This window comes from Rhinolophus sinicus, linkage group LG05 (assembly GCF_036562045.2).
Source record: "Rhinolophus sinicus isolate RSC01 linkage group LG05, ASM3656204v1, whole genome shotgun sequence".
Classification (NCBI taxonomy): Eukaryota; Metazoa; Chordata; class Mammalia; order Chiroptera; family Rhinolophidae; genus Rhinolophus; species Rhinolophus sinicus.
In genome coordinates, this window is record NC_133755.1 from 116,262,810 (window position 1) to 116,288,363 (window position 25,554).

At 34.4% G+C, this 25,554-nt stretch overlaps 1 protein-coding gene across 1 annotated transcript in view; it reads right to left on the bottom strand.

Annotated features, from left to right (window-relative positions):
• Nucleotides 1-321: 321 nt before the first annotated feature.
• The window catches only part of ELOVL4 (ELOVL fatty acid elongase 4), a 31,203-nt gene continuing 5,970 nt past the window's right edge, over nt 322-25,554 (bottom strand). Inside the window, exons 2-6 of the mRNA XM_019729570.2 lie at nt 10,555-10,742; nt 9,312-9,392; nt 5,881-6,052; nt 4,832-4,959; nt 322-2,531 (exon numbers count right to left, since the gene is read on the bottom strand). Of these exons, the coding sequence (XP_019585129.1) occupies nt 2,259-2,531; nt 4,832-4,959; nt 5,881-6,052; nt 9,312-9,392; nt 10,555-10,742 (842 nt within the window). The 3' untranslated portion in view covers nt 322-2,258. The remainder of the gene's footprint in view (nt 2,532-4,831; nt 4,960-5,880; nt 6,053-9,311; nt 9,393-10,554; nt 10,743-25,554) is intronic.

Consider the following 25,554-nt stretch of genomic DNA (forward strand, 5'->3'; position numbering starts at 1 on the left):
AGTGTGATGATAGAGAAATTCTGAAAGCTACTAGAAAAGGCTACATTTATCATGTCTTAAAATCATCTTTGATAAAGCACCTTAGGTACAGTGAGGACTGAATGATTTAAACATAAGAACACAAGAGCTTCCCCACTTTATTTTTTAGAACAACAAAAAAAAGCACAACATTAAAAAGTGTTAAAGCTTACATTTGAAATGACAAATGTAAGAATAGAAGAAAATGATATGTTTTGTGTTTGGACTCAAAAGTTCTTCCAAAGGCAACTAATATTTGAAGTAAAAATATGCTACCATAAAAAAATAAATTTTTACCAGAAATTGTAGACACCCAAGTTCTTGTTTAATTTCTTTTCTATATTAGAAATTAGCAGCAGAATTTAGATTAACAACTGAATCAAATAAATAAGCATCTAGCAGATAATTTACATTATAATAAACTGATTAACAAAAATATCATTTTCCCACTGCAGTAGTATATTTATTGTGCTGAAATCAGGTAGCAGGGAATTAATAGTTCTGGGGAACTAGTACAGAATATTCACAAAGATTTACAAGTCTCTAGTCATTACACACTGAGCAGCAAAAACAAAGGTGCTGAATCCTCTTAGACCAAACCACATAGGTGTTGCAAATTTTCTGTAGGCCTCATGACTGCATGCCTTTGGGGGGAAGAGGGGGTGTGTAATTTTAATGCACAATAAATATTTTATAGTTTACAAAATATTCTGAAATAGTTGGTCTGCACAAACAGCATACATTCTGCACATGAAGATTTGACATGTTGGGATACTTAGAAATATTCATGCTTTTTTTTCTTTTTTGGTCACATTTTCTCTTTCCATAATGATCCCTGTGCAACATCCCCTAACAATTTAACTTATGTAATAAGACACAGTACAAGTTCTCTTCCCTAGTGAATTTCCAGTTGTTCATTTACATTACATGAAATACTTCATTTGTACATAGCAAATTTAACTTTCTGGTTCTGACTACTCTCACTTTTATTCATTTTGTGTCTTAACGGTTAACACCTTTTAACAACCAAGCACTGAATTTAGTGATCTTTAGCACCAAGGAGTCAAGAATATTGCACCAAGATGGGTTTACACTTCACATCTCATTAATAAATAAGGTCTTGCAACGTTGTCACAAGGAAAACATTAGTCCAAAATTAAACACATTGAAAGAGAAGGATAGTTTCACAGAAAAGTATGCTATTTGTAAAAAAGCAAAAAACAAAAACTAGTGAATTTGAAAGTTAATATCAAAATTTACATTAGAGGACTCCTTGATTTTTTAATTAAAATTTATTTAATTTTAAATGTTCTTTCCAACAGAAGAGGTAGGTATATTTCCACATATGAAAAATCGGTAACAGCCACAAATCAAAACAAGGAAAGTCTGATAAATATCAACATATTGTCTTCTAAAAGCACATTAATGTAACTATTTTATGATGTTACTAATAAGGACATGAGTTGTTTTATGTTCCAATCAGACAATAATCTTAATTTTCATAATGTTTCTGGTATTAATAGAAGTATTGAAAGGCTGCCTTTTCGTCAAAAAAATTGTTTCCCACAGTGATTTGTGCCATAAGTCATGGTGACCTTTGGGTCACCAGACAGGATTTTACCGTAATTCTTTCTTATTTTCACCAACACCATCATCATCAAGCCTCTAAAAGTCTACAGAGATCATCAGATTTTTAAAAATTGAATTACAACCAAAAGGGTATATTTAGACTAGAGGTGGAGAGATTCAACCATTCCAGTCAGCAAATGAATTCAAATGTGCAAATTTTAAATTACCTGCATTTCCAGCTTTGGACCAGAAAATGTAAGGTAATGGATTTTAATCAGTAGGCAATTAGTAACTCAGCCAAAAAACTCATAAAGACCATGTTTCTGTGATCATCAGACTGAAGAATGACTGCATATAAGATGCATGAAAAAGCTCATGCGCTAGACAAACGGATGTGAGCAGAGGGAGAGCATCCAAAGTCACATAATGATTGCTTTGGTCTGGACAACAAAGCTAATTTAAAAAAAAAAAAATGTTTAAAATAAAAACTTCATAAATAAAACATCCGGGTACCATACTTAACACTTTACTCAATCTAAAGGTTACTAATACATAGGAGCACATTTGCCTTTTTCTCCCCACTCCCAAACCCTCATCTGCTTGTTTTCCCTGAAATTGTATATGAAATGGGATCTTCCTCACTGTCAACAACAGTTAAGGCCCAGTTCAATTTACTCTCCTTTTGCTTTTCCATTTTTCTGCTTTTTTCCATTTTCTATCACTAGTTTTTCTGATTTGTTCACACCATTGGCTGAGATACCATTCACAGCCGTTTTTCCAGTTTTTGATTTCTTAGGCTCGTTGTATGTCCGAATATAGAAGTTAAGGAAGAGAAATATGAAGCTGATTGTGTAGGCAATTAGAGCCCAGTGCATCCATTTGGGGAAGGGGCAATCAGTGTACAGAGACATTGCTGTGTGTCCAATGGTCACGAAGAACTGAACCTGAAAAGCAAATGAACAAAAACGCAGGATGTGTTTATTGGGAATAGTAGACCACTTTTAACAACATCAGAATCTTCTATTTAGCTAAGATGGGCCCCAATTTTGCCACATTATCCAAAGTTTAATAGTTCTCTGGCTCCCACACCTGGCTCCTTCTCATTTCAGGTCGCTGCTCAAAAGCCATCTCCTCAGCCAGGGCTCCCTGATGACTAGAACTAAAGTACTTCCACCCAGTGGGTCCTCTCAATCCCATTAACCAAAGTGTCTTTGTGTTGTGTGGGTTTTTTGTGTTTTTTTTTCTTTATAAGAGTTACAACTATCTGAAATTGTCTTTTGCATTTGGTGAGTTCTGGATCACCCATCTCTCCACTAGAATGTAACTCCAAAGGGCAGGGCCCTGTGTTGTTCCGATGATTCTTGAGTCCTTGGGACAACGTCTGGACTCAGTGAATATTCGTTGGATAATACTGAATAATATCATCTAACAAGAGGGAATGTCAATGGCCTAAGAGAGTAAACAGTATTGTAGGGACTCTTGAATTTCTGTTTTCCTCCCATATTTTAGACTGATTTGTTTCCACAAAAATGTCAGTAAGCTGGTATACATACTTTTAAAAATAAACTTATCAAAATGGTTCACTATGTGTTTGTTACAGAATGGTAGACAGGTAATGTACATTTAAAGTAACACTATCCTTTAAAAATTAAGATTTGGGGTAAAATTTAGTAGGTATTTGAGAATAACTGCAAAAGGAGACAATCATTTTTAACTTTAAGAGTTTTTAAAGGACAAAAGCCAAAATTAAGATCTTTTAATTAATGAGGCAAATCAGTTTAAATTCTAATATGTCAATAAATGAATGAGGTTCAAAATAAATATTATGAATTCCATGGTGTTAACAAGGGTTACCTTTTCACAAGATTAATTTACATGATAAATTTGTGAGAACTTCTGGCTTGGCAAATACACTATCCTTCATAAAATTAACATTCTGTTTGGAATGAGCAATTCTGGTTTCTCTTTAGGATAGCATTATCAATATTAATTATTATATTAAAATAATTTATTCCATGTAAGCCCCAAATTTATATCTGACTAAACAACTTAAAATTTTCCATGGCAAAATCCAGATTTTAAGAACATTGGATTTCACAATGGTTCTTAGAACCTGCATCACCAAAACAGGGTGTGTATGTGGGTGTGATTGCGTATGGAATCGCTCAAGGAGTCAGGTGCAGGACACAACAAAATAGATATAAATAATTCACGTGACTTTTGTCATCTCTTCATTTTCTCAGAACCACTTATTAATTACTAAGAGAAAGGAATTACACAAACTACAAACAGCTTACACAAAAACTGGAGGAAGCTTTTTGTAACATTTTAGTTACAAATGAATTCTTCACAACTAGCATTCCCCAAAAGTTGTGTTTCCTGTCTGGTTAGCCAGCTGTTTAGCAACTTAAAGCAGAGATGAATATTTCCAAATGTGATTCCACTGATAAAATTATGTACACACTATGATTAAAGTAAATTATAATAAATTCCGAGGCTTAAAGAATAGCTACCAGGTTGGTTTTGGATTTCCAGTTTGATTACTGGGTTAGTGCCTAGCTCTGAATGTTACACTGATGCACCCAAATCCTACATGAAGTCCTTGCAGGGGTATGTACTGAACATCATCTGCTCTAAAGACTAGCAATTGAAAATACGTAGCTCTGCTCTTTAAGTACTGTGTGTTAGAGAATTAAGAGGCGTTCTCTGGTCCTTCTTCCCTTCCTTTACCCTACCCCTTTCTTGGCTCTAGGCCTTTTCTTCAACTTTTATTTTCTAAATGTATGGGATCTATTAACAAGGACTGAAAAATAAAACAGCAAACAGAAAATTTAAGCAAGGGCAGGATGAAGGGTGGTAACAATAATATTTTAAGTTAACAAAAAGAAATTACCTGAGAAAGAAGTTATATTATTTTTCTGATTATATCTGAGTCTGTGTAGTTTGTGACGTGCTTAGATCTTAGATCTTTACTCATCCACTTCACAGATATTTTTAAAGAATGTTTCTCTTAGACAAGACCTGTGTCTAGCTTCTTAAGGATGTTTAAAAAGCAAGTGGCCATGACAACTATGTCTATGAGCAGGTAGCTCAGAGCAAAGCAGCCTCAACTCCCACAGCTGGGGCACAGAAATAGTCGACTTTGTAATAGAAAATTGTCCAAAATGACTCAGAACTTCACAATTAATAAACTCAAACATTTTCAGTATTATACCATAAGAAATTTTAGAAGCATTTAACTCACTAGCTGCAACATGGTCAAGTATCGTTTCCACCAAAGATACTTCTGAATCCATGGACCAAACGCAGTCAACCCGTAGTATGAGTACATAATCACATGGATGAAAGAATTCATCTGGGCTCCAAAAAATGCTTTAGGAAAACAGAATTACAAGACACAGAAAACTTAATTAGGCAATAAACCATTTGGACATGAAATAAATGAATCCATATTATTTTCTAACAATTTTGAATACAGATTAGGAATACAAATTATAAAATAGTACTAAAGGAAAAGTCTTCTCTTCAGATCATGCTAGGTATGCTTAAAGTTCAGATTTAGTCTTTTAAACATAAATAAAAAGGGCGGTTCTTCAAATGCAAGGGAATTTCAAAGCAGCAAGTTTTTAAATGGGGTACTCCAGTGGTTTAAGTAGGCCCCAATACAGAAGTATTACTTTTTATTCTATCATTCTTGGGGGGAAATGTCACGGTACATATAATTGTTTAAGTACATTTGTAAATGTCTCATTGCCTTTAGATGTGCCAATATACATATCTACAACAAACCAGTACTCACTTCTTAGGCTTCTAAATAATTAAATGGAAAGTAGCAAGGTGAACTTAAAAGAATGAGCCTCAACTGTGAATTCAGATGATTTTGAACATCAACAAGGCTATATACAATTTCCTTTGAGTAAGAACAAACAGGCTGACATAAGGCCTATTTTAGAGCAGGGGTGGGCTCTGGGCTGGGGTTAGGGATAGAGCCTTCAGACTGAGAAGTTCTATCTTGGTATCCTTTGGATCAGAATCACTAGAAGAGCTCCCCATCAAAATATTACTCTCTGCATTTAGGATTAGTTTATGCTCATCTCTGGGGCATAAACTTTTAAAGTAGTCATAGATAAAAAGCTAAAGCTTTAGTTTCTTCAAAATGAAATGAATATGGAAATAATTAACCAGGAAAGCAAGTTAAATTATAAACCAAGTCAAATTCCCAGGTTCTCATTACTTTGCACATAACACAGTTACATAATTTAAACATGCAGATGTGTTCCTGAAAATGCTCACCTTGTCCCCCTGCGACCCACTTAATTCCAATCCACCACAACGTAAACATTGTGCAGTGATGGTATACATGAAGGAAAGAGACTTGGTTATTTTTCTTCCTCAGAATAAAAAACACCGTGTCCAAGTACTCAATCCCTTTAGATACAAAGTACCACCACAGAGCACCAGCTATCTGTAAAAAGAAAAGAAAAGCATGCTATAAACACCAGAACGACACTGTCATATAGTTTTTGACCCACTGTAAATAAATCCTAAATAATTTTCATTGCACAAAATGTATGAGTCATGGAATCATTTTTGCCTAAGTAGGTGTCAAACCTAGGCATCTATCCATGGGGAAAAATGAAAGAAAAGAGTAAGTCTATATCTACTCTGTACCAACAATTTAGAGAAAATTTTGGTCTGTCATACAGTCGGATTCCCGTGCAACCAAACTGCCGAATACAGAGCTGGAATCACATTCTCACTGCTGTTTTCCAATTTCATAGAGAACCTGAGGTACTTACTTTGTAAAGGTATTTCAGTTGTTCATGTTTAGCTTATATTATACTTCAGATATTCCTGCAACCATGTTTATGTGTGGCAACTGGTCTCTGTTAGGGACTCTGTGTCATTTCAATATGTGCAGCAAAGTAAGTACCTAATCACAGTAGTTTGTACTGTGTTTCTCGAAAATAAGACCTAGCTGGACAATCAGCTCTAATACGAATTTTGGAGCAAAAATTAATATAAGATCCGGTCTTATAGTATATTATGTTAGATAAGACCGGGTCTTATAGTAAAATAAGACTGAGTCTTATATTAATTTTTGTTCCAAAAGACGCATTAGAGCTGACTGTCCGCCTAGGTCTTATTTCCGGGAAACACAGTATTTATTAGGCAGTAAAATCTTTAAAATGATAGATTGAAACAAACAAAAACAACAAATTTTTCCTAGGTCGTAAATATAATCCTGCTTACATGAATAAGTCTTTTCTTTTCCTGGGCTCTAATTAAGACACCAGATGGTACAGAAAGATTACTTAGTATACGTGCTGAGATTAAGGATACAAGGATCCAGTGAGAGGTGCCCTCTGCATACATGTTTAAGATATTTTACGAGAATCTTACTGTAATAGTAAGCTAAACTGAACTTCTTTAAGTCAAGTATTTTCTATCATATATGTCCTATGTACAAATAACAAAGAAAGCAGTACACATCTGAAGAAATCTCTGTATGTCAGGGGTTTGAGAGATTCATTCAGAGACAGGCTTACATGTTTTAGAGCTGATAGATCCCTTCCTCATTTTATACTTGTATATGTTGGATACCACGGGGTTTTGTTCGTTTTGGTTTCGGTTTTTGCTTTAAAAAAGCAAAATTATATTAAGTATGGGCAAAGAGGAAAGAGAAAGGCCAAAGAAAAAAATAAAGTCTTGTATTTACAGGTTGAGAATTATTTACTGAATTTGCTTGGGTAATAATATTGTTGAAAATGATAAAATAAGTTGAAAATAGGCTTGAATTAGTTAACTACTCACAGCAACACTGTATTTAATATCCACTATTATGTTAGTACTTTAAAATAAAGTAACTATAACCATTTTGGCATAGTAAGCTTTATCTAGAAGGTAAGAGATGTCTTATGTTTTTCCCCGTCTGGGCCTCTAAATTAGTCATGATTCATGCATAGTAATAAATAATTCTTATCTTTTGTTTTTAAACTGCATTAGACATATCTAAATAGCTACATCAAAGTGAAAAGTGATACTTCTTGTTTATGACAATGAATACAAAAACGAGTCCTGAGTCATTTATTCTACTACATCTAATGTTAGAGAAGAGAAGACAAAGGGATGAAAATTTCAAATGCAATCTGTTGTGAATCTCTGGTTCTTTCTTCTCCTTGATTAGTTCTCACAATAGCTAATTTTTTAAAGAACTGACTGTTTATGCATGCCAGGAGGGTCGGTTCTCAATTACCAGAGTGGTGTTTTTAAAACTTTATCCTAAAAACATTAGTATGTTGTTTCACCCAAGGGATTTTTCTAAGAGCAGTTCCGTAAAAGAAAGCAAGTTAAACACGTTTTCCTTTTCCTCTCCCCAAACCAAGTGAGACCACAGAAATCAGTTCTCCACTGAGGAGGTTCTCGGACAATATGGTTATCAGAAGAAAATTTCTCCTAGCCAGAAAATCTAAATAAAGTAGTCCTCTCGTTCTCTCTCGGTCATATCACACATTTCATTTTCTTGTTAACCATTTGTTTACATGACTATTGTCTGCCTCTCCTACCCTTCACTAGAATGTTAGCTCCACAAAGGCAGGGATCTCCTGTCTTTTCACCTTTGTCCCCAGTGCCCCTCACGCTATCTGCTTATGACTGATGTTCAGTACATATACAGTGAATGAATAAAACCAATATGGCAACCAAAAGAGTGATTTTTCGTCAGCACATAAGCTAATAGGGAAGTGAAGACATACAATCTTAAGTACATTAAGGCAGGTTGTTGGTCTTGGGTTTTGATGAACATTGGTACCGTGTTTCCCCGAAACTGAGACCTAGCCGGACAATCAGCTCTAATGCGTCTTTTGGAGCAAAAATTAATATAAGATCCGGTCTTATATTATAGTGAAATAAGACCGAGTCTTATATTAATTTTTGCTCCAAAAGATGCATTGGAGCTGATTGTCTGGCTAGGTCTTATTTTCAGGGAAACACGGTATTTATATTGTCCAACCCAAAAGACTATTTTTTTTTCAAGGGTAGCTAATACATATTATATTATTACTATATGTATAGTACATGTAACAAAAGACATCTATATGTTTTTTATATGTATTTTATGTGTATATAATTTTTAATATGAACCACAGTACACAAGAGGAGTTCAATGCATACTTAATCAAATAAAGTAATTTATTATTTCTTCCACTTGAGTAAAATGGTAATTTTACTAATATAGGTGACTGGAAGGTAAAATATGATACCATTATGTTACTAGTGATTTCTTTTTCTGCAAATATAATAAAAATTGAGACTATATCTATACAAATTGTGCTATACTTAATTTAAGAAACATTATACAGTTTATAAAATGTGCTTTCCCTCAAACTTTCTTAACAAATGAATTAGACTCTTTATGAATTTCAGTTCTTGACCCAAAACAACAAAAATATAAAATATCATATTTACACTAAACATTGAACTTTTTTTTTAAGTACTGCATTCTAGTAATCCAACACATATTCACTCTCACACCATCACACGAAAGACAGATTTCATGTATGAAAACAGATTTTCAATTATGTGCTTTTAAAAAAAGCATAGCTTTACTGACTCAAAACAATCCAGTACACTCTAACCACTACATTAAAGTACATTTTTCACAGATTGGGGACCATAAAATTAAACCCACTTCGACTAATTAAGAGTATTTTTAATGTACTTACCCTGACTTCGTTGACATTATCAGAATAATCCACACTCTGACAAATATAGCTATATCCTGCTCTATATGATGCTGTGAATAACTGGAAAAAAAGGGAATAATATTTGGAGTAAAATAGATACAGCATTTAAAAACACTAAATATAATATGCAATCTTTCAGATTATTTTAAAAAGCAATATTATCTTCAAAAATTTCAAATGCATTAAACATTTAATGTGTTGGAATTTCTAAAATGTACTGTCAATTTATTTTAAAATCGAATCTAAATTAAAAATCACATTAAACTTTTGGACTGAGACATCAGCTCTATCTACTTCATAATATTAGGAGAAATTTTGATTGACCATGACTCAGATATAGGAGTTGCATTGATTTCTATTCTTGATCCAGAGTAGTTTGCATCTAACAAATTAGATAAAAGTTTCCAAATAAATAGAAGTCTTTGTTTGTTTGTTTGTTTGTTTGTTTTTACCAAGTTAAGATTCTGTAGGCTAAGATGACAATTAAAGAAAATAATTTTTTTTTAAAGGAGAGTACTATTTATTTTCCTGGCATCGTCAGTGCAGTTCTCTGGGTTCATATAGAATGTTAATGAGGAGTCTTTTGGGAAACAAATGCCTTTCATTCTTAACTTAAAAAATGGCTGTGTCAATCTAGCCTTAGGATTTCCTTACAAAATATCACGAAAATTTGCTGGTGCCCAGAAAACTATATGACAACTAGTAGCACCGGTTGTATAACAGTTAACTCATTTTACTTCCAACCCCAATACATTATGTAATAAGATTTAACTTGAAATTGCTATTTTACATCTGTATAATTAGATCATTTACAAACCTGAAACTTCTGAATAGGAATTATAAATAAATAGCTGCAACCTTTTACTGAGTACTTAATATGTGCTAAACACTAAGCGAAAATTATCTCACCTTTATCTTTGATACCCTAACAAGATAGGTATTATCCTGTTTTGTGGAGGGAAATGAGTCTCAGAAAAGTCAACTTCCAATGTCAGAACAGCTAAGCATTATTTTAGAATCCAATCTGTCTGCTTCAAATTCCATTTTACACTGTCCTATGCTTTATGTATATTTCATATTTTTGTTATCCAAAAATGAAAAATGTCAATAATATAAAATTTACTTTTAGAGTAGCTAACAGTTATCTTAGGGTACACTATTACATTGCTGGTTTTACATATTCTCATTTTTTAATTTCCAATAACCCTGGGGAATTACCTACCTCTCTGAAGATAAAAAGGTTAAGCAAAACCATCCCAAAATTATAGAGAATGAGCACTAAGCGTATCTGAAAAGCTTCTCGGGCCTTCATCCATTTTGGACCCAGCCATACGAACAGGAGATAAAGCGTACTTATACAAAGTGTAGGCCATGGAGACTGCATCAGAGGCCAATTTTCCACACGTTTATCTACAGAGAGAACAAAATAACATAAAATTTCATTAAACAATACATGTTTTACAAAATGAACATTTCAACTGAGTTTTCCTAGTTTGACCAAGTACAGATCATTGACTTTTGAGTCCCAACAAAAATACACGGCATAAAAACCAAAGAAATGAGACCAATTCTTGTGAGTAGTTTTTGAAAATGAAGTTTCATTACATATGGCACACATTATGTTTACAGAGAGCCCAGAGAGTAAAGACAAGAAATACAGCTCACTAAAACAACACAGGACAAGCTTGGGATGAAAGATTCCATAGATATTATTGTAAGGAGAAACCTGTCTTCCATATTAAGCATGTGAAATATTTCAGTGCAGCTTGGAAGCTGCTCCCTCCTACCTATGCCTAAAGCAGAAATGAATTAATACACTGAAAAGGGAGGGGCAATGGAAGCCATTTCCTGGGATATTTCTGGATACTGAAGACAAGAGCACAGTTATATTTCGGGGATTATATTAGAGATCATTACAGTTCTGTGATTTATTTAAATGGTAATCACCACATTCAACACATTTTTCTAACTTTTTCCTCAAGAACATGGGTCTATTTACTTTTTACCCAAGAATATAACCAATTAATGTGCTTTTTCTCTCAAGCATATATCCTTTACCTTACATATATGTAAATATATATATAGTAATACATTATTTCATTTAAAATAAATCAACTGTCTTTAATATTCAAATATGGAACCATGAATCAATTTTATAATAGAATTTTGTCACAAGTAAAACATTTCTAAGAGAAGCATGAAAATGAAATATGGGGATAACAAAAATACATTACAAAAAGATATTGAAATTAAATTTTATATCTCTAAAAGCTAATCAGCATTTAAAAGGTTGTGAATCTAATGTCTAGTTTATTCTTGGTAATATAAAACATTTCTATGTTCTATTTTGAGGACTATCATATATTTTTAAAATAGTAAAAGTAGAAAAAAATGTTCTACCTTTCAGCCAGTTCCTAAACCTAGCCTAAATAAATTTAACTTAATTGCTCATTACAATGTCTCCCTACTTAAACTGACACTTTTCCTAAAACTATAAATGCAAAATAGCTTTGGATTAGATAATTGTGTCTCAAAATACTTTACTTAAAAATAAACCAATCTGTTTCTGTATATTGTCAACAGAAAATAGAATCTAAAGACATGAAGCACAAGCAGAACAATATTTAATCACCTAATCTCCAAACTCAGGAAGTGACATAATAACTGATTTCTATGAAATCAGAGTTGTTAGAAAGGTGGGATAGTGACTTAAAACACGTAGGAGAACATGAAAAACAGAAAAACTGTCTTTATTTCATAGTTTACAGAGGAGGCCTGCTATCCATCTATCCATGGAAATTAAGGTTCTATCACTTAAATCAAAACATATTCCAAAGTTAAACTCAAATACTTAAAAGACAGGAGAGAGAGTAAACCTCTCACAAGGAGGGAGTGGCCGGCTTTTGTTGAAGGCATTGTGTCGCCATGATCCCATCAGTGACTGTTCACTTTTCTTTAATGTTGTCCTATTATACTTCTATGACCCTATTTTTCCACGCTGAAGGCCCCCTTAAAACATGGGTTATTTATCTACTTTATTTTTCTTTATTATAGGACAAAACAAGCTGATACATAACCCCCTAAACTTTAAGGCCCTACTCTACTTCAGGTCACTAAAAAAGGAGTTGCTTGGCATGCATTTCCTATCCACAAACCAAAGGGCAAGTACTGTTTTTTCCATGAGATTGATACAAAGAGCAAAAGGACTCTTTTAAGGGATCATCTATGCAACAAAAAAAAGGAAGATAAATTCATCTGTAAGGAGATTCTAATTTCTAACATCATGTAGGTATTTGTCACTCTTACTACATAAAGAATTACTATTAACTTCAACGGAAGTTCTGAGCAGAAAGTAGAAAAAAAATTGGAGAAACAAGTCCAAAAATTTCCCTGAAATCAAGAATAAATAAAAATGCATTATTTTTTATGTATAATGGAGGTAACCTGTGCCATTCTCTCATTCAACAGAGAAATTGAAAGAGAGAACTGACAAAGAAAGAGACATGAGTAACAAGCTAAAGATCTGACAATATGAAACACTAACAGAGACCAATAGGAGAATAAAAAAAGTGGAGGGGAATAGATAAAGTGGAGGGCAATATGGCACAAATATAAATTCATTCTAGTAGATCTGTTTGTCAAATTGTCAAATTATCAGAGAAATCATGCAAGACCACCAGTAAACAGATGGATTGAGTTTTAATGCCAGCTCTGCTACTGTGCATAGGGCACAGGCTGTCTTCGTCCCCTACAAAACCTGGTAGAGAGAAGGTGAATTATGTTAGTGCTTCTCCAACTCTAAGGAGAAGAAGAATCACTGGTGGGGCATAGTTAAAATGCAGGTTCTGACTCAGTAGGTCTAGGGTGCAGCCCATTTTTAAGAAGATTCTGCATTTTCTTGGAAGTTCCAACTGATGCTATGCAATATTCCATCCCTAAAGTTTCTTGTGTTGTTTTTTTTTAACTTCTGAAAATTGTTACTTTTTCAAATAATAATTAGTAGGAAGAATGGAATTGAAAATGAGGGAAACTGGATCCAAAAAACAGACAATTTTCACTGATCAAGGGACCCATTTTGTGTTGCCAGAGTACCTGCATAGGTTTCTATTCCATTGCAGCACCAATCACACTGTCCAGTGACCTTCCTTTAAAATGTAATCACCCTGAAGGCAGAGGTTGGGTCTTTCATTCTTGTACTGCAAGGCCTATCGAGGTGTCTCAACATTTATTTGATGAATAAATGAGGAGGGGATAACTTTTTTTCATATTAGTCCTTTATTCTCTATCCCTTCAGTGAAATTCAGCGTACATTTATTGATATTCAAGGTTTCTTCAGTATATAGCAATCCTTTCCTACTGCTTCTTCCCAGAACCTCCTCTAGGTTGGTTCAGCTATAACTTCAACCTAAGTCAACGACACTTCATCCTGTATTTAGTGAATACATGTATGCTCTCTTAGGCTCAGTGTCTTAAACGCACTGCTTTCTCCAGGGACAGAAAGGCAATGCCCTCATTTCTTTGCCCAGCAATGCAAGTCATGCATTCATTCAGCAATCACTATACTAAGCCCTGTTTTCAGCCTATAGAAGCCCACATTTCACACCACACCCTTCTCAAATTAGCCCTTACAGTTTACAAGGGTCAGAGTGTTCTCAAAAAATTCCACCTACAGAGATTATTATGGAAATTGTAGTAAATAATTGTCAGAGACCTGAACCACAGCATAACAACTCCCATCCTGTGAAAATATTTCTATGAATTCTTCCAGCTCTTTGCAATTACTTGTGTCTTTTTGAACTGCTTGTAGTAGTAATATTTCCTTTAGTACTTCTGACAAGGTGCAAATATCCTATACTTCTTTTCTATGTTCCCTTTTCACTAAAGAGGACTGAGTGCATCACAATAGTGTTACACAATGATATGAAAATTCACCATTACTAAACAGGTCCCCCTACCCAAGTCTTGAATGAAAAAAAAAAAAATGAGGGATTAGAACAGCAAATGGAAATCATGAGTACTGAAGCTTTACATAATTTATAAAACCTTAAAATAATGACTATCCAGCTTTTCATTGATGCACTTGTTAAAATAACTTTATATGTTGCCTTCCTTCTAAGAAAGATGTGTGCATTTGCTTGTGTTTTTTTGTTTTGTTTTGTTTTTTTTGCTTGTTGCCCCAGTTTTAATGAGAAATAACTGACATATTTCACTGTATACATTTAAGGAATACAAAAAGATGGTTTGATTTTTATATGTATAGTGAAATGATTAGCACAATAAGTTCAGCTAATGTCTATCTTCTCCTATAGATACAATAAAAAGGAAAAAAACTTTCTCCTTGTGATGAGAACTCCTAGGATTTACTCTCTTAACTTTCCTATACTACATCATTAGTATTTATTTATCTTATAACTGGAAGTGTGTACCTTTGACCATCTTCCTTCAATTTCACATTTCCTCACCATCCACTTCTGGTAACCACAAGTCTGATCTCTTTCTGCTTGAGTGTTGTTGTTGTTTTTAATAACATTTTAAAGGTAAATTAAATGCCCCATTCATTTCAGTTGCACTGAATCTAAAGGTAGATTATGCATATTAGAGTTGGAGAAAATATATTTCAAGTATGTTGTCAACATCCTAATTGTACACAGGTATGGGTGGGAATACATACCATTAATCTATTGAGAGACAGAGAGAGAGAGAGAGAGAAACATTCTATTAAAACCCTATCCTTCCTGCCACCACTAGAGTCAAATTCTGTCATGAAGGAATACCAAGATTCAAATGGGTTTTATGTAACATTCTTGGAAATTCTCTGTTTGAAAAGCTTTTTTGGAGGGGATCAATATGGCACAAATATAAATTGATTCTAGTAGATCTGGTTGTCAAATTGTCTTATTTGTGTATTATTAATATGTTTATGACTTCGTATGTTAGTGATTTTGCTCTTATTTTGAACCTATTTAATTAAGTCTTTCATGTCGCATGTAAACCTTTATCTAAACTAGAGTTATAAAATTTTAGATTTAGAAATGATCCCTTTATCTTAAAATGAGATTCATAGAGATTTGCCCAGGAAGGCAGAACAATTGCTTTATGTATCCTAGCCACTATTCCAGTACCACTCAGTCACCATGTCTATTAATTTTAAGGGAGAAAAATGTCCCAATTTCTTCCTAAATTATAGGTACAAATGATATTTTAAAATAGAATTGTGACTATCAATCATGTTCCTTCAAGGGAAAGAAACAAGAGAGACCTACAGAAGTTTCTTTAGCAGAAAAAAGGACAAGAGATATTCAAACAAACCAAGTTTCACACTTCCTTAGGTGCTGTATCTGGCAGACCTATTCTAGGATCATGAATACTTTGGAAACCATGACACAAGGAGTTGTGGGAAAGGACTAAGGATGTTTAGCCTGGAAAAAAGAAAGAGACCTCATCAAATACTAATATACCTAAAGAGAGATCCAATTTATTCTCTATTTCTGGAGTATATTATTAGAACCAACGAAAAGAAGTTTTGGGGAGGTAATCATATCTAAATTCAGAAAATTTCTAACCACTGGGTCTTTCTTTAGCAGAAAGAGCTGTGTAAGCAGAAGGAGCTGTCTTTTTCATAATGAATTCCCTATCCTAGTTTTAAATTAAATTTAAGCAAATCTAAAGCTAAATATCAAAGCAAATCAAGTTCAGGAACCAGAGACTTTATTTTAATAATAATTACCAAGACAGATCACCTTAATCCTCTAGACCCTTAAGGGTTCACTCTTTCTCGGGAACTAGTTTCCATTTAGAACATTTTGACTGTTTCATAAAGCTCATGCCAAGTAGGACTGATGTATTTACAAACATTAGTTTGGTCAGCAAGCCCACAATTTTATCTGTATTAAAAGGCCATATATTGTTTACACAACTATATGTGTTTGTCAAAACTCACAAACAATTCACTAAAAACAGTTAATTTTATTATGTATAAATTATACCTTTATAAAACATGGGAAGAAAAATCGTCCACCTAAAGTGGGGCTGGTCTTGAACACCCTCCACCAATAGGTTTTTATTCTTAACCTGATTTGTATCTTAAAATCACATAGTCTGGTAGATAGAACAGTCAGACTCTTTACCTCTTCTCATCTAAGTGATTTGGGGCAGGTTATTTTGTCCCTAACCTCTCAGAACTTCTTGCCTATTAGAGGAGAAGACAGACATGAAAAAATCATTTGCTTTGCAGGAAAAGGAGTGCAAAATCAGAGGCCAGTCTTAAGAATAATGTTAGGACAGGAGAGAGGACAGAAGGCAGAATTAAGAACAGACATTTGAACTGTTTCTTGAAAAATAAAAGAGGAATTTGCCAAGCAGACAAGGAAGGAGGAAGGCCCTCCCTCTTACCTGAGAGAACCATCGGTAGGTATAAATAGCCCCAAAGCAAGAAATAAAACACTTATCTTAGAAACCAAGGAGGCCTAAAGAAAAAGAGACATACAATGAAAGATGGCAAGAATTACTGAAGATTTATAAGTCAGATCAGAACTGGGAGAGTCTTACAAACCATGGTGAAGAGGTTGGAATTTATCCTGCAGGTAATAGGGAGATACTTAATTGGTTAAAAATAGGGGATCACATTTGAAAAGTTCAAAAGTTCACTTTTAAGAGTTCATGGTGGAGGCAGTGGAAGAAGTACTGAAGAGGACATGTCAAGAGGGTGGGATCAGTTGCATCAGTGGTTCCCAAACATCTGTCTGTTGCCAGGCTGCCCACATAAGCATCAGCTGCTTATTAAAAGATAGATTCCTAGGCCCCACCCCAGATCTACTGAATCAGAATCTCTGTGGGTGGGGCCCAACACTATGATTTCAAAGTGCCCTGGTGATTCTGATGGGCAGCCAGACTTGGAGACCACTAGACTGCAAGAAATGATGGAAACCTGGATTCAGGGGGTTGTACTGGTGATGGAAAAGATGGGCAATATGAAAGTTACAAGAGTAAATCTACAGACTTAGATGTAAGGGGTGAGAGTGAAAGAAAAGTTCAGGAGAACTCCCAGATTTCTGGCTTGGCTGGTGGCACAGACGGTGAAGTCATGATCCAGGACAGAGCATAAAGGAAGAGGAGCAGATCTAGAAGGAGACGACCAGGTGAATTTTTAAACATCTTAGGTTTGAAGTACTTGTGGGACAGCTAGGTGGAGGTAGCCAGTAGGCTCAGCTGCAGAGGGCTGCAGGGCTGCAGAAACACAGAGGAGTCACTGGCAATGAAAACCACATCAGAGTTGGAGGTCATAAGCGGAACAGCACATACAATGAGAGAATAAAATGAGCAAGGACTGAACCTTGGGGACCACTTACAGGAAGAATGGGAGAAATGGCAGCAAAGCAGCCAGAGAGGAAAGAAGAGAAAAGAGAAAATGAAGTCATGAAGACCAAGGGAATAAGGTGTTTCAAAAATGATGGGGTAGGCAACAGATTCTATAGATGGAGAATCAACTGTTCCTTTCTTTTTAATGAGGAAATACTATCTTATAGGGTTGATGTGTGACGATTAAGTGTGAAACTTTCTAGCACACATGGATGCCACAAAGTCATTCCTTCTGCGATTCCCTCTCCAGTCTAAATCTTCACACAAATGTGTCACGTCTGGAATAATCTGAGCCCCTCCCATTAAAAGTCAAGCCCTTCAATGTCTTTTAGACCTTTTCTTCCTGATCTAGAAGAGTTCTCTAGGTTCTGAATATGGACTCTCTCACATCAGACTGCCAGAATTAGAATCCTGGCTCCCTTATTTACCTGAATAAACCTGAGCAAGTTATTTAGTCTCTTTGACCTTATAGATGATAACAGGAGGTTGTTGGGAGGAATAAGATGCTATATATACAGTGTCTGACAGAATAAAAGCTCAACAAATGTTGGCATTGTCAAATATTATTGATAATTATCCAACCACTAAATCCTCCTCTCTTCCAAGAGTTAAACCAAATTAAAGAAAAACTACCATCAATAATTAATCTTAGGGAAAGAGTTTAAACTGAGAAGACAGAACATTTTATAACTTACCTACTGAGAAGACAAGCACATTTTATAATATATTCACGAGAGCAAATACATAACAAGTCTAACTCTGAATTTTGAATTATTCAGAGAGGCTTGGAAAAAAACCTCTTTTTAAAGAAAATGTAACCCAGATTTTAATAAATAATAAAATACTTGCAATCCATCCAGTAGTTTTAAAGTAGTGCAAGTCTTTTAGAAACCTCTACTTACATACAAACAACTATAATTCTTACAACAAATTACCACTATGTATATGCATATACAGAATGGAACACTACTCTGCCATAAGAAAAGATGAAATAGTGCTATTTGCAACAAAATGGATGGATCTTGAGATTATTATGCTATGCGAAATAAGTCACATAGAAAGAGTCAAGAAACATGATTTCACTGATATGTGGGATATAAAACTGAAAGCAACAAAGGAACAAGACAAACAAACAAAGAAACAAAAACTTGCAGACACAGACAATAGTTTAGTAGTTACCAGAGGGTAAGGGGGGAGGTAGAAGACAGTGAACAGGGTCAAATATATGGTGATAGAAGGAGAACCGACTCTGGGTGGTGAACACACAATGTGATATATAAATAAATTGTACACTTGAAACCTATGTAATTTTACTAACCATTGTCACCCCAATAAATTTTAATTTAAATAAAAGTTACCACTAGGTACATTAAAGCAACGTCCTTAAAAGTCTCTAATAGACCTCTTTTTTTTTTTTTTTTTTTGAAAGTCTGATATCTTTTAACATTTTTTAGAACTCAGGATTTCCACCAGTCATCATGAGCCTTCTTCCCCAATTGGTCTAAACTGGTCATCTTCTCCCCTCAAAAAAATTAATAAAATGTTTAATTTTCCAAATTAAAAATTCCTAGAATTAACAAGAAAGAGCATAAGATTACAGTAGGAAATAATTCTAGTTGGGTGAGGACTTGGGAAGTCACGTGGATCAGAGGGAGTGTGGCACAGGGGCAAGGAACAGGACCCGATGGAAGAACAACTGGATTCCAGCTCTATCGGTCATTTTTGAGCCCAAAGATTGTGAACCTGAAACTCTGAACCACAATTTCCTCCTAGGTAAAATGGGGTTGGAAGAGTGATAATAAAATTACCAAACCACAAGAGTTGTTCTGAGGCTCAAATTGAAAACCCTCTGAAGGAAGCCCCTCTAACATTAACTCTTTTTGTACTTGAAAGTATTAAATATGTATTTCTTGTGAAACTTTTAAAGCTCACTGTGAGTATTTCTATCATACCATGCACCTATCCCGTCACTGTTTGCTTAATTGTGTCCCACAACTGACTGGGAAGAGGCTGTATCCCTTATCTCCATAGCACAAACCTGCGCAGTGTATGCACTCAGCAAACGGATGCACTCAACGGAGGACTAGCAGACTGAATGAAAATCACAAAGTATTTAGAAAATAAATTTACTATTATTATTCTATTAGTATTATTATAGCTGCTGCAACTATACACATTCAGGACATTTCAAAACTGCCCTTTTGATTCAGGTGAAAAAAGCAACAGTTATTGATCAATATGGTTCTAAAGGATATATAAGTCTCTGTTGGGGTGAAAAACAATAAAATGTTCTACAAAAAGCCATGTCATTGTTTGGTTTTATTAAATATATTTTAAAGTCAACAGCTGAAGATCATTTTTAAATTCTTCTTTTTCCATAGTAGTACACAGTAGCAGATTATCAAAGAAGTTAGGAATACTCCATTCACTTGCTATTCAAAGTGTGGTCCAGGCACCAGCAGAAAAGCGTCTCCTGGAATTTCACTAGAAATGCAGAATCTCAGGCCTCACTCCAGACTTACTAAGCCAGAATCTGTATTTTAATAAGATTCCCAAGTGATTTACACATTTAAAATCTAAGAACTGCTCTAGTCTGCTCAGAAATCGGGGCCTACTTTACATAATACATAGTCAAGTCATGAAAGTTTGACTAATTTGTTCCTAGAATCTACCTGAATAAATCAGCCACTTGTTTCTCTTCTAACAACATCTACATCTATTTAACCTACCATAAACAAAAGAAAAATACAAGCCTAACAACCAACTAGAGATAGTGAGTAGTTTCAGAGTATATTCAAGACATCAAGAAGTATGTATGACATATTATTTTCTAAAACGGTTCATCCTTCTTTAGTAAGTTAGCACCAACAGTGGAAAATCAACTCCATCTTTTCTTCACGCCAAGCCACTAATCACTAATGTACAAGTGGTATTGTTAAAAATCCATTTGCCTTTACTGATCACACAAAAATAATGGTAACTCAATGCCATATTGTACACTAAAAGCACCCCAAAGGTAAACTGCAGTCCTTTTTTTAAGGAGGTAGTCATGTCTTCCTCCATTTATTTTAAATAGGTGAGGACCAGGGCCAAAGCCCTTGATGTGTCTCTATAACAATACCTACCTAGTATGTAAGCAGCCTTAAACTTTTGTTAAAAGAAATTTTTAATGAAAAATGTAGATAACTGTTGTCAAGAAGAGTTTAAAAAAGATCTTATCTCTGGGAGAGGGATAAACTAAAGAATACCATAAGGCCCCTTCTAGGTTCCAGCCTAAATTATGGTGCTTCACATATTCTCCAAGCCAAGTAAGAGCGTGGGTATCAGTGAGGTGAAAAAGGCAAAAGTAGAGAAGAAAGGATCACACAACTCAGTACAATGATACAGGGAACAATCTGAGATATACTCTAAAAATAAAATGCAGGTTCTGAATGTGGTGGATAAATGAGAGATCGGTTTCCTGTTGAGTCAGGCTGATGAACAGGGGGAATTTCTGCTCTAACCCCCAATGTACTCAGGAAAGAGGATGATGGTTTGAGCTTGGAAGACAGCCTGGATGAAAATAAGGAAAGGGCAGTTCTTGCAGAATGCAGAGGTGAACCAGCCAGAAACTGGGTTAAAAAATGACCAAGAGGTCAGAGTGTGATGAGCAGACAGGAAGGAATGGAGACCTTCACCAACAAGGCCAGGGTAAGCTACGGTGTCTGAAGGTCTGAGAGAACAAATGGCCTCAGAGTCTGGGGCAGGGTTGGAACAAGACAGCAAAAATGTTTTATGTAACTCAGTTCTACCATAGTCACCCAAGACCCTGAAAGAATGAAGATGTTAAAAAGCAGAGGAAAAAATAATTTTGGTTCCAAGTTTGCCTAAACAGAGATCATGATAAAGGTAGAAAGCGAGACAAATTACAGAATTTCCCATAGAAAGAAAAGTAAATAGGGATGGAGTCAGAGGCTGCAAAGGAAAGACAGTAACATAGATGAGGTGAGGAAATCAATGCATAACTCAAGCTGAAAACTGATTACTCTGAGATTGATTTGGGGAGGGTTAGTACTAGATGAATAAGATCCAGGGAAAATCAGTTTACTCACTTGGAAAGTGGGGATACTAGTGCCTAGCCCAAAGGAAAATGAAAATTAAATAATAATACATAGAAAGCATTGGACACAGTGCCTGATACTCAGTAAGCATCCCATAAAGGTTCATTATTATTACTGGGCAATAAAACATTATTTGCTGGATGAATAGGGAGGCTGTACTGCTGTAGGAAAAGGTCACTCATGTGGGAAGGAGAAAGATCTTGAATCATTCCTAGATCTGTTCTTTTCCAGCCGTGTATTTTTAAGTCTATTTCTTCATCATAGAATGGTTAAATAATACCTACGTTGTAGGGATGCTATGAACATCAAATAAGATATGGTATATAAAAAATATATTACAGCATTTTATAATCCATAATGGTCCTACTAGAAGCTCAGTAAATAGCTGTGAGTTTCACCATGTGTAGATGATGTCTAAATTCATGGTTTTAAAAATAATGACATATTCATAAAAGACAGTTCATAGGGAAAAGGGAAACAATATCAATGGGGGGATGGAGCAAGAAGAGGTCTGGGGGAACATATTTTATTTAGATATATTTTTTATTACATATATTTTTATTAATGTATATGTATATATGTGTGTATATATATACACACACATATGCATATATATATACATACATATATACATATATGTATATATACATGCATATACATACATACATACATATATATATATATATATATACACACACATACATATATATATATATATAAAATGTTGTTACAAAAGAATAATGCCTCATATCCTGGAAGCCAAGATAGAATGCTGGTAAGTAGTTTCCTTCTCACCCAGTTTTCATATTTTTCTGGGCTTCTCAGAAAAAGCATTCGTAAAACTTCATCCCTGGGAGTTCAGAGTCCAAACACCCACTTTGGTGCTGCCAGTGATCTTAAGGCTTTAAGAAAATTGAAATGGTGTTTCCTTTGGCAAAAAAAAAAAAAAAAGAGACTGAGAGTACAGAGTATGAATATGTGTTCTAATGGGAACTTTGGCCAAAATCTTTTCTTTTGTTCTATAACAGTGAATTTATTCCTTTATACTAAGTAACAATAGTTTTCAGTTCTCATATTATGAAATTTGGCAAACACTTTTATAATTCACTTTGAATATACTTTTTTTTCTGGTGGTAGCCTATTCCATATATGGAGGTCAACTTCATCTTCTCAAGCTAAATACCCCTTTTTATATTTTATATGTAAATTATATATTCATATATATTTGTATGAATAAATGTATATAAATAAATATCACTCTTTAATCTCATACAACAGCCCTTACACTCCCTTTGATCATTTCAAATGTCTTTCTTTAGATTATCTCTGGTGGTATTATGACTCTTCAGATTTAGTATTCTAAACAGTGATACTATGTAGATAAGATAGCAGTATAAGATAAGGTAAAATAAGAGAAGATACATAGATTGGAGTATTGATTATTGCTTTCTAGCTTGCCTAGTGTAATGGGGGAACAAAACAACCTGTTTAGGCCCATTTCTACTATCGTGTTCATCTGCAAGTTATTTAGCTTCTGTGACACTCAGGAACTTCTAAACATATGGAAATAATGCCTGTCAGGCCTATCTCCCACGGTTGTTGTGAATTTCTTGGTAAAAACTGTAAAGCAAAATACAAAGGCAAGTTTGTCTTCCTTGTTATCTGCTACTTTCTAGCCCCTGAGAGACCTGATATAAGTGGAGTCATCAATATTTGTATTCTTGTGACTCTCTTATTTCACCTAGCATAACATCCTCAAGGTTCATCTACGCTGTCGCATGTGTCAGTGTTTCATTCTTTTTAAAGCCGAATAATATTCCATCGTATGTATATACCTCATCTTCTTTATCCATTCATCCCTCACTGGACATCTGAGTTGCTTCCCCCTCTTGGCTACTATAAATAGTACTGCTATGAACATGGGTGTGCTAAAACATATGAAATTCTTTAATAATATATATCTTGTGCCTAAGTTTTCATTTGACAAAGAAATAAAAATGAAAACAGAGAAGCTTACTCTTTGGCTACTCCCGTTCAAAATCATAAATGCCTCTATGTGAGGACACCTAACAGTAATTGACTCCTCAAGTGGATTAATTCATTTGCCTTTCAAATTCCAACATTTATATTCTAATTAAAATGTAAAACAAATAAAATACCATATTGAGGTATTTGTTTAAGAATGACAATATTCCAAGAAAAAGATATGATAAAAATAAGATTTTTAAACTTAGCCTTTGAGTTAAGGAACATACACCAAAACCATTTAGTTTCTTTTGTTTTCCCCATATTCTAAGACCTACAAATTTCTAGCAACTTTACAAATATTTTTAAATTTAAATTAGAAATGCTCACAGATAAAGTGCCTACAATTAAAAATGTTTTGTAATGATACATAAAATTTTGCATTTTTATAGAAAAATATAAAGATTAAGTTTAGACTATGGAAGCCACTGCTTTAGGAGATATGAAGATTCAATAAAGTGGCCTTAAGAGATCACGTAATTTCTGTGTTTTTTTTTTGAGATCATGTAGTTTCAATCCACTCACAGCACAGGTGTAAAAGTGAGACCTAAAGGACCATGAATAACTTGCCCAAAACCATGTAACAGGCCATCCTCAGAAGTTGCATATTATACGGGGGTTGCCAAAAAAATGTATATTCATGACTTGTATTCATCTTTTGTTATCAGTATATATTGAGTATTATAATTTTAATAGTTTTTTACTTTCTTAAAATGTGTATACATTTTTTGGCACCCTCTGTATATAATGTATAGTAAACTTATTCTTTAATGTTATTGCTACTACTTTTGACAAAATAGTTAATTTAAGGAATATTTAGATAATTAAATAGATAGAGTTTTATAACAACACAGTGCTATGTCAAAGCAGGTGTTTAAATATCTGTATCTCTTTGTTTTTCTATTCTTTTGCCTATTTCTTATGGAGCAGAAAAGAGAAAGTAAAAAAGACAAAATATGAATCTGTAATTTTTTTTTCTATTTGGGCAGCACTGATAACGGTTTTGTTGGGAAAGAAATGGAATTATTGCATAGAATGAGGTTTTTAAATTATTGATCAATGTGCGTTGATGTGAAATTGCTTTATCTATCTAAAGAACTTTTAAAAGTTGCACCTCTATCTAGAATTTTAGAGCCAGGAGAGACCTTAGAGATGACCTACTTTAAGTCTCTCAATGTACAGATGAAAAAAGTTGAGGTTGGAAAAGCAAATGGACTTGCCCAAACTCTCAAAGCTAATTAGTGGGAGATCCAGGACCAACACCTCGGTCATCTAAATCCAAGTCCAGTGTTCTTCCCATTGTCTACATCATGCTACCCCCCCACCCACGTCCACACGTATCCCAATGCTGCATAGGCAATGAAGGGAGAAGAATTATGTCTGATTTTAAAACTCTTAAAAGTAAGTGTTTTGTTGTTGTTTGTTTTTGCTTTTAAATAGACTTTATTTTTAGAGCAATTTTCACAGCAAAATTGAGTGGAAAGTAGAAGAGTTAGCATATACCACCTGTCCACTTCCATAATCTTACCCCACGATGCACAGCCTCCCTCACTATCAGAATCACACACCAGAGTGGTACATTTGTTACAATCGATAAACTTGCATGGACACAGCATAAGCACCCACAGCCCGGTTTTTTGCTAATTAATGATTTGATAGTTTGATTCCTTCGTTACATATAGTCAACATCAATTGAATTTATGGCTAAGGTGACAAAAATTACCAATTTTTTTCCTGTA